We start from the raw sequence: 11,029 nt of genomic DNA, 5'->3' as shown, positions 1-11,029 counted from the left end.
GCATGAACAAACTTTAATAAACATGAAATCAGCAATGACATTACATGACCAAAGTCTTCCAGGTTAGTGAAGATCACTGGTTATGATGAAGACATTCAAAGCTATACATTGGCAGTGTTTAGTAACTTACATAATTATTCGTCCCATACATGGTGTAATCGATTGCTTTTCTCCACAAGAATTCAGTCTGATTTAAAAAGGCTCAAAGACATCACATGATTCTTTTAGTATTTTTATATTCGTATTCAAGGTTCCTATAGCAATCTGTCAGCTATTGTATGGCACAATCAATCACAAGCTTTCCCTGATGTTCCCTCAACAGCTCATTTTATCTGAGACTGGAATTTTTTACATAAATTACTCATTAGGGACTTCACTTTAAACTTCTCTTGCACATCATTCGCTTTCTCATAGAATAAGACTTACAGAAGCTTCCTACAATCATTGTCATCTCTAGAAGCATCTGAACCTGACCAGGGCTGCTAAATGCGCATTCAACAAAATTAGCAAAAGCAGAACTTGATCCCAATGCTACAAAAAACAAAGGCAATCACTCAAACAACGCTGAGATTTGTTTTTCCAATCTTTTGTGTGCTGCTACTGTCCAGATGTTGAGAGAGGGGAATACAGTAAAAATAGTAATATGTTGAAATACAGATACAATTTAACTGTTTTCTATTTTAATATGTAATATATTCCTGTGATGTTAAAGCTGAATTTTCAGCATCATTACTCCAGTCTTCAGTGTCACATGATCCTTCAGAAATCATTCTATATGCTGATTTGATGCTCAAGAAACATTTGTTATTACCAATGCTGAAAACAGTTGTGCTGCTTAATATTTTTATATAAACATGTGGTACATTGTTCAGGATTCTTTGATGAATAGTTCAGGTTCAAAAGAACAGCATTTATTTGTTATAGAAATATTTTGCAGCATTCTAATATAATATCTTTACTGTCAATTGTGAAGACCTCAGACTTTAGATTAAATCCACTTTAGTTAACATTGCCTGCATAGTGCATACGTTATATCATATATAATACGTAGATATGTTCATTTAACAACTATTAAATTTCAAGAGAGAAGGACATTACATATTAAAAAGAGAATATATATAGTGATTTAAATATGACATATTTTCACATTGTTCACTGTAAATGCATCAGCGTTTCAACTGAATAAAATATTGAAATAATGGTTTGTTTGTTCACAAAATATTGTAAATACTATTTTTATACCAAATATGTTATATGCACAAATATCCCATAGTTATAACATGGAGTGTATAGATTAAGTGACCTTTCCTGTGTGTGAACTGCATTGTGTCACACATGCCCTTCTTATTGACTTCAGGTTGTCTTCCATGTGCCATCACACCCTGTAGAGTCAGTTCAACTTTCATGCAGCCTATAAAATAAATAAATATAATCTGTGGTATAAAACAACATTTAGGACTCACCAGTTTTCACTTCAGAACAGTTTGTCTGTTTTAAAAGTTCTAGTGGTTGCGCGTCAACAGGTGAGTCAGTTCAGCTATGATCCAGTAGATGGCAGAGTTTTGTCGTTTAGACGTCATGTAAATCTGTGGATGCCACATTGTCTTGAAGGTGGACCATTGTTAAATTGATTGGGCCTGTCTGGTCCAATTACACAAGGTTGAAGAGAGGCAGAGTTTAGACGTTAGTTTTTCAGTCTAGCACCCGTCTTCCATCTCTGAAATGAGCCACTCCAGCTTGCCTGTGAGAAGAAGCCCAAAGTTCTTCAACACCAAAGCCAAATCCGTTGAGCGCTGACCCTGGCATCCCTCTGCCTGGGGCCCTACTTGCTCTCCCTGCTGGATGAGACAAAGATGGACAGAAAAAGAAAATAGCGTTCAAGCTAAAAATAGTCATAGTATGTGTACGAGGGAAGAAAAGAAATGACTTTTACTGTGTGATAGAAATGAATGAGCTATACTTTGAAAGATGGAGGGTCATCATTGAGATCAATGAAAACAAGTCAAGTCAAGTCATCTTCATTTATATAGCGCTTTTAACAATGTAGATTGTTTCAAAGTAGCTTTACAGAGATCAACGTATAATTTAAGGTAACAGAGATTGTTTTGGCTTTATAGCGGTTCTTTAATAAAGTTATTTTCCAGCTAAAGTTAGTTTTGATTGATTCGCTTCCGTCTCAACGATCATTTATTAAATTTGGGGCCGCTAAGACGACACCATTCTCTCTACACAGACTTTAAACGCGAACCCGTGAGAAACGCTGATGGCGTTCACATGCGCATTAAGAATTGGTTCTATAGTTATGTGCGTTTGAATATATGTGCGCAGGTTTGGAATTCCCTACAAACCAAGCCAAACAAAGTACTGGTGTTTCCTTAAAATTTTTGATACAGAATTTTATTTTATTTTATCAATTCGGGGTAGATACACGAATTGAGTTTCCCGACAACGCTTTATCTGTAGAGTGGTAAAGGGATCCTCCATAGGGAGAGACTAGTTGGCACTTCAGCACTGCGTTGTCATCGGGTTCAGGCGAAGGGCCTTCGTCAGATCTGGATACGGCCTGGATACGGCAGGCTGCGGGAAAACCTCGGGATAAACAAAAGACACTAAAATTAGCGTAGATGCCATTCTTCTTATGATGTAACGAGTATCAGGATTTATGGGAAGTGTTCCCGGTTCCAGCTGACCTAATCTATGCAGCCTAACACTGAATTATAGAAGTCTATAATGTATTATGTGAATGCTAGGTCAAAGAGATGTGTCTTTAGTCTAGCTTTGAACTGACAGAGAGTGTCTGCTTCCCGGACAATGGTAGGAAGACTGTTCCAAAGTTTTGGTGCTAAATAGGAAAAGGATCTACCGCCAGCAGTCGATTTTGATATTCTAGGTATTATCAACTGGCCGGAATTTTGAGATCGCAATTGACGTGAAGGACTATAATGCGTTAAGAGCTTACTCAAGTACTGCGGAGCTAAACCATTTAGTGCTTTGTAAGTGATCAGCAATATTTTAAAATTGATGCGATGTTTAATAGGGAGCCAGTGCAGTTTTGACAGAACCAGGCTAATATGGTCATACTTCCTGGTTCTGGTAAGAACTCGAGCTGCTGCGTTTTGAACCAGCTGTAGTTTGTTTATTAAGCGTGCAGGGCAACCACCCAGTAGAGCATTACAGTAATCTAGCCTTGAGGTCATGAACGCATGAACTAATTGTTCCGCATTTGTCACTGAGAGCATATGGCGTAATTTAGATATATTTTTTAAGATGGAAAAATGCAGTTTTACAGATACTAGACACGTGACTTTCAAATGAAAGATTGGTATCAAAGAGTATCAAACACCCACTTTGATTCTCATAATTATGTTTTGCAAAAACATCAGAAATCAGCAAAACTACAGTCCAGCATAGTCCCCACGGTATGTGCTTAGGAGTGGCGGTATGTATATTTTAATAGCAGGGCATGGCTGTAATGCACTTCAGAGAGCACCATGTTCCCATCCTTCTCACGGGTCAAGTATGTGTCGCTATCTCCCCTTCTTTCCTGGGGAAGGAAGGCAGAGATCACCCAGAGTCAAAGTCACCAAGATGACGTGACGGATCAACAAAGATTCCGGGAAGGCAGGATATTTTCCTTGAGAACTACATAGTCCCAGCCACATTCAAATATGGGAAAACTTCCGGTCACGTCTTTTTTAAAGGTTCTTTTTTTTTTTTTTTTTTATAAAATGAAAGTACATCTAACAAATGTTGTAAAATCACATTATTATTGCTATTACATTATTAAATTATTAATTTTGAATCAGTGTCAGTCAAGTCTTAAAATGTAATATATTTTTACATTTTCACTATCATTTAACCAATATTACTGTACTATGTTTACTGTATATATATATATATATATATATATTCTCAGAGTTATTGTCTTTATTAGATTGTAGAATATATATCTTTATTTCACTTTCAATTAAATTACAATGTGATTTACTATATATTTTGCTGAACTTTTGTAATATTAGCTGAACATTATATTACTAATTAATAAAAATATATATATTAATCTATATATTATTATATTACTAATTAATATTACTATATAATACAATACTGAATATATATAAATATATAAATATATATATATATATATATATATATATATATATATATATATATATATATATAAAACAAAATGTCAGCATGCAAGCAAAAGAACGTAATTCACAATTAAAATAAAGCAAATTATGGTATTATTTACGTTATTATTATTTATTATTTAATGTGAATTACTTTTTTTGCTTGCATGCTATATATATATATATATATATATATATATATATATATACAGTAGGCTATATTTTTATATTTATTTATTTTTTGTGGGGTCAGATGTTGTAGTCTTGTAGTCAAAATCCCATGTGAGTGAATTCCTCAAGAGGCACACAATCTGTTTGCATGCCATTCGTCTCTGTGCCAATATCTATCTGAGCTGCAGCACAAGGTTGAACTGCTGGTCTATCCTCACCTCAATGCGGAGTAGTTTGACTACAAGCAGGTAGTTGTTGATATTGTGTTCCAAGCGCTCCAGCAGAGTGAGTCTACAGCCAGGTTGGCTGAGTGTCCTGGCAGACTGCATATCCTGCGCTAGAGTCTCCAAAGACAGCAGGATCTCAGCCCTCCACTCAAGCACCTGGAACACACATATACAGGTGTCTCAAAGAGTGTGTGCACGAGAGCAGCGTGAGTGGGTTGATGCTGTATTGGAGGGAGTGTGTGGGAGTGGGAGCTGCATTGAACGACTCACTGATTTTCTCTCCCAGGTTGCTTTGTGAATGCCGACGCATGGTAATTGAATAGAAAAGGGTAGAGCATCTACAGCACTGCAGCTTTTCTGTAAAGGGAGTGAAAATCACAGCCTATAAAATGTCTCACCGGTGGATAGACAAGCAGAGATGTAGACGCTGAGCAGTCAGAGTGGCAAACTGTCAAACAAACAGAGTCAATAAGATAAGATAACGGATGACGCCAAGACAGAGGATAACAGCAGAGAATCATGCAAATAGGTAAACTGACAGATACCGGTCAAGTGAAGTGTAGCATGCAAACATCTAATGAGGCTGAGCTATTAAAGCTAAAAGATATATGAAGGGTAATTTGGTATTGATTCCAGCAGTTCTCTACCAGCATAAACAAACACAAATAAATGGTGGTGGCTTGAGGAATTCAATTGAATTTATATAACCTAATTCAATTGAAGGTTATTTGGGTAAAATTTGATTTTAGCGCACAACTCATTTTGGATTGGAAAGTCAGTCCAAGTCCGTTCACCAATGAATATCTTCTCAATCCTTGTGCCTAAATTTGAACGGTTCAACTGTCCTTGTAACATTATCTCTTACCTATGAGTTACTATGGTGTAAGATTGTGGTAGGCAACAGATCAACATCCTAAGACACACAAAAAGAAGTGAAAGAACGATTTAAATATGGAGTACATGCCACAGTCTTACCATTTCCTCTTGGAAGTCCGTCACCTTGTTCAACATTCTTCTGGCATCGCTGTCACACACAAAGTCAATTGGTCTTGTGTGAACGTGAGACAGTTCAGAGGCAACCATGCTGAAGACTACTACCAGAACTCCTACAAGACAACCAATCCAATGAGAAAGCATCTGTTTGTATTATGTAACTCTTGGGACTATAACATTGAATTACATTAGTACATCCATTAAGTCACAAATTTGCAATACTCAATGTTACTTTACATTAATAAACATTATTACATTATAAATGTCTTAAATCAGAAGGTAGTAACATGAAACAACTCTCTGGAATACTCAATTCTGATTCTGATCAAATAGTCTTTATAACAATAGTGCAGTTGTAACAGTTGTAAGTATTTTTACCTATAAGGATTTTTAAGATTTATTAAGCCATGAGCCAAAGCAACCCGCAACAAGTTGAATCATAACATTACAAACTTTGATTAAAGCAAAAAAGTTATTGAGAATCAGACAAAAAGACAAGGGTAAAATTGTGTACTTAACAACTTAAATGAGGAAAAGAACTAAAATCTCATAAAGCATTGAAATAAAATAGAATTAAAAAATCAACAGTAGAACTATTGATTTAAAGAAGTTGATTTTATAGGCTAGCTTATATAGAAAATATGCAGAATACGTATATTTAAGTAGTTTGAGTGCATAAGGAAACAAACAATCATACTAATCTTACCATATATTTCTATGACCGGAATTATGAGTAGTATCCTAGTAGGCAATATGGTTCTGAATTAATCTACGTTGCAGAGCTTTATGGGCATGGACGGTTCTGTTGGCAGAATTTCCTTGTTACAATTATCTCATTCATATCTTTCATTATCTCATATTATTTCACCAGGAATTTTGTTGTTAAACAGAATTATTAAAAAATAATTTGAAGTATGCTGGCTGATAGCTTCAACAAAAGCATATATAGCATCAATTAACAACCTCATAGCTTAGTAAGCCTGTCTTTAAAGGCCCCCTAAAATCAAAGTTTAAAGGTATAGCAGAGGATCTTTCCGAATTTTAGATAAGACCCGCCCTCTCCACTTTTTGAAAAGTTTGATTGATTCACCAGAATGATTGACAATTAGGAGGACTAATAGTATAGGCTTTCCACCCGGAAGTAAAAAAATCCTCCGCTATACCTTTAAGTTTTTTAGCTTTGAGTATGAATATGTTAGGCTTAAGGTTATGAATAAGCTGGTGTGTTCCAAACCAATGACAAAATTTGCATTTAGGAGATATAAGCATTCAAAACGTACAGATGGGTCATGGATTTTTATGACGTCATCACATCTTCTGTCCAATCAAATGCTCTCTAGAATGTAAAGTGTCCCGCCCCTATGCTATAAACACCACCTGGCCAAAGCGACCATCGTTGATAAATAATTGTTAAATGACATGATGATACACACTCCAGTACAGTAGGTGGCGGTATGCAGCTAAAAGTTGTTTGCAGTCCGCCATTAAATAAGAGAAGAAGAAGAAGAAAACCATCGTTGACACGTTGCAGAGCAATATGGGTTTTTGCCAGGGTCGATATTGTCCACATCACTTTTTGAAACAACTCGCGGCATGGGTGTACCTAATACACATCTCCAGTTAACTAGCATTAATTTCATTTCGTTCGTTTGTCAAATAAGAGGCGTTCTAGTACTGAAATGTGTTGTTTTTTAAATCAAGCTGCTGAGCTCCTTGCCACTGCGATCATGTTCTCTCGGCTCGCACACAGTCTTCACTAGGCGATTCAATCTATCGCTGTTGCAGAGACTCTATTCGTTCTGGTCAAATCACAAAACAAAATGCACAAACATATTTGGTTTTGATGAGGAAAAAACTATACAAGTGCGGGTTAGAACCCAGAGCATCTGACACACTTGGCAAAAGTTCTGCCACTAGACCAGGGGTGTCCAATCCTGTTCCTGGAGGGCCACTGTCCTGCAGAGTTTAGCTCTAGCCTGCCTCAACACACCTACCTGGAAGTTTCTAGAATGCCTAGTAAGACCTTGATTATCTGGTTCAGGTATGTTTAATTGGGGTTGGAGCTAAACTCTGCAGGACAGTGGCCCTCCAAGAACAGGATTGGACATCCCTGCGCTAGACCATGAAAGTACACAAGTTACAATTGCGGATCAATGGATTCACGTGAAAATTCTCGGCAATAACAATATATATTAGTAGATCTTTTTTAAATGGCAAATTAAACCCAATGTACTATTTAAAATTGATCTCTGGACATCGTAATGTTATTTTTTTCGAACATTTTTATTGTACACATATTGTACATATATCTTTGCATTGTATATCACCCCCCCCCCCCTCCCACCCCCCGGCACCCCACACACCAGACTGTCCCACCACTTTTTAAAACAAAATTATGCCACTAGTTGGAGATGCGCGTTCGGTTGCTTGAGTTTTATTTCATTTTCCAACTGTACATTGATTAGGAATGAAATGGCTAAAATTTGTTCACACCTCTACTATTGAATACAACGTATCATCAGCACTCTGATTTGCTTCCATGGTGCTGTGAAGTAGACTTGCAGGCTTTGAGGTAAACTAAACGCTATTGGCTATTTAAAAAGGGGGAGGAGCCATTCAATATGTCCTTAGCTTAGCCTTAGCTTCCTGTTTCAAAAGCTGTGTTCGGCACTTCAGTGGGCCTTTGAGGGTTTAGAAGCTATATTTATATTTTTTTAAATCCTTACAGAGAAAATTAAAGCGTTTTTAACCCAAGTGTTGCCCTCTCACATTATTTTTTAATGGAAGAGCGGTGGAGGCCATTTTTAACTTGAATGTGCATGTGAGGCTTTGGTGTCATCCACTTTCAGTTATTAGCTATTAGCTGTACAAAAACAGTTCGTAAATCCTGCTTGCAAAAATGAAAGTGAAATGAAAGTTGCGATCATCATTTCATTGTTATATTATTTATACTAAACACTGCAGTGTTCCATAAAAACTAATTTTGTCAAAAACACACTGGTTTCTAGTAGCTACAAATGCTAGTTTTACGGCACTTTTTTTCTTATTATTTACCTATAGCGTATATTGAATCGGAAGTCTTGGACTTTTACAGTAGCTGATTTCCATGTTGTAATGCTAATGTGTGTAACCGCTGCCCATTGCAACATTCCGTCTTTCACATCTCAATCACGCCGAGGTCGCTGTCTTCTCACTGCAAGATAGAATAGTCAATTGGCGCCATTTTGCGCTTCAATAGGCTACGGTTGACAAGAAAAAAAGTCCTCTAGGGAAAGGACATTATTTATTTTATGTATAGGGATAATAAACCCTTAAACAGATTGCTATGAATCCTGAAAAAAAAAGAGTCGAGAAAACGAAAACATCGGAAATGGTAAGAGATGAATGACAGAACATAAAATAGAGAAGTTACGCTGTAGCTAAATAAAGTGTTCATCTTGTTGCTACATTTTCTCTATAGTGGACTATTTTAGTGTAGCTTTTAAGATAATCTACAAATAAGATAAATCAAATTGGCTATTTTATGTCCATGTATATGTTTGCCTAGCCATGCAAGATAATTCAAACAGCTGGTCATTTAAGTAAAATAACGCCCATTTGTATGCACATTGTCCTTTACACACACACACACACACACACATATATATATATACCGTTCAAAAGTTTGGGGTCAGTAAGATTTTTTAATGTTTTTAAAAGAAGTATCTTCTGCTCACCAAGGCTGCATTTATTTGATAAAAACAATAATAAAAAAAAAACAGTAATATTGTGAAATATTATGACAATTTAAAATGACTGTTTTCTATTTTAATATATTTTAAACTGTAATTTATTCCTGTGATGTCAAAGCTGAATTTTCAGCATCATTACTCCAGTCTTCAGTGTCACATGATCCTTCAAAAATCATTCTAATATGCTGATTTGATGCTCAAGAAACATTCATTATTATCAGTGTACAATTTTTTCCCAAAATTCTTTGATGAATAGAAAGTTCAAAAGAACAGCATTCATTTAAAATAGAATATTTTCTAACATTATAAATGTCTTTACTGTAACTTTTGATCAGTTTAACTCATCCTTGATGAATAATGTATTAATTTATTTTATTTTTTTCCCCCCAAAATAAAATAAAAATTCCTACTGACCCCAAACTTTTGAACGGTAGTGTTTAATGTTACAAAAGTTTTAGATTTCAGATAAATGCTGTTCTTTTGAACTTTCTATTCATCATAGCATCATGAAATAAAAATATTTTCAACACTGATAGTAATCATAAATGTTTCTTATAAGAATGATTTCTGAAGGATCATGTGACACTGAAGACTGGAGTAATGATGCTGAAAATTCAGCTTTGATCACAGGAATAAATTACACTTTACTGTATATTCATATAGAAAACAGCTGTTTTAAATTGGAATAATATTTCACAATATTACTGTTTTTGTATGTATTTTTAATCAAATAACTGCAGCCTTGGTGAGCAGAAGATACTTCTTTTAAAAACATAAAAAATCTTACTGACCCCAAACTTTTGAACGGTAGTGTATATAGCCTACTGCACATGAACTGCCAATCGGTTAGACTTTACTCAAAACTAAATAAAATAAAATTAAAAACAATTATCAGCATTTTCAAAATAACTGCAAAAAGGTAGGCTACATGTTTTACAGAGAGAGTGAGTTTTAGATGCGTTAGCACAGCACTGCATTGATCAGTTCGGTACAATGAAGACATTCATGCAAACTTACTACTTAAATCCATGCCCTGCGACCACATCTTCAGTCCCGTTGCTTTCCATTGGAGAGTGTCTTTTCTGAAGAAGTAATGCAATAACGTCCACCGAGATATGTGTTTCTCCACTACATTCCCAACCATGTGCATCGCCCCCACACTTTCTGACTTTTTCTAAATATTCCTTTCCCGGCTGGGACGCTTTTTTATCTTGTCTCTGAACATGCCCTGATGTCCTTTCAGTGAGTCACAGTACACTGAAGCCAAGATAAAAGTGAGGCTAACCCTGAGTTTGTAAGGGATACTTATGCAATTCTAAATAAATAAACAAGTAACAAGGCTTTTAGAGAGAGAGAGAAAAGGTAGGCTGAACAAACATAAAGAGCCCACATATTTTAGTTCAGGTTAATATTTTATTATGTGATCATGATCAACCCACCTGCTTTTAGTGGATTGCCATATTCAGTAGGACATGCTTTTGTATGTATTCTTCTTCTCTTTTTTTATTGAACAAAGATCACATGTATACATGTATCAAAAAGACAGGATAAGAAACTACTTATTTATTCTTACATATGCAGACTTCATATTTTACTCAATATATTTTTATTTATTCTTCATTTCTTGTTCTATCAAATATTTCTTTTTTATTGAATGTAAAATCCACTGTACTTGTGCACACTGTTAGACTTTTCAAGGGTTTTTTACAGTAACTTACTGGCAACACTGTTCTTTATTCTGTTTTGAATCCATTACTTTGATTCCTACACTGTT

The 11,029-nt window shown here is 35.5% G+C and overlaps 1 protein-coding gene across 3 annotated transcripts; it reads right to left on the bottom strand.

Moving 5' to 3' along the window:
- On the bottom strand, window positions 1-10,520 carry thpo (thrombopoietin; the record flags this gene model as incomplete). 3 transcript variants are annotated; one of them, XM_081373894.1, is made up of 6 exons in its annotated part: window positions 10,273-10,520; window positions 5,507-5,637; window positions 4,802-4,888; window positions 4,523-4,687; window positions 1,742-1,838; window positions 1-1,641 (listed from the first exon to the last, which is right to left on the bottom strand). In XM_081373894.1, exons 1-6 carry the CDS (start codon window positions 10,403-10,405, stop codon window positions 1,577-1,579), a joined length of 678 nt encoding a protein of 225 aa, XP_081230020.1. In that variant the 5' UTR covers window positions 10,406-10,520. The 3 variants fall into 3 exon arrangements, with proteins under 3 accessions (XP_081230020.1, XP_081230021.1, XP_081230022.1); XM_081373895.1 differs by having other exon boundaries at window positions 1,742-1,835; XM_081373896.1 differs by lacking the exon at window positions 1-1,641 and having other exon boundaries at window positions 1,698-1,835.
- Between the last annotated feature and the right edge of the window lie 509 nt (window positions 10,521-11,029).

The sequence above is a fragment of the Scardinius erythrophthalmus genome (assembly GCF_964197995.2).
Source record: "Scardinius erythrophthalmus genome assembly, chromosome: 9".
Taxonomy (NCBI): domain Eukaryota; kingdom Metazoa; phylum Chordata; class Actinopteri; order Cypriniformes; family Leuciscidae; genus Scardinius; species Scardinius erythrophthalmus.
The sequence above is the reverse complement of the archived record's forward strand: the minus strand, read 5'-3'. Positions and strand labels throughout refer to the sequence as shown.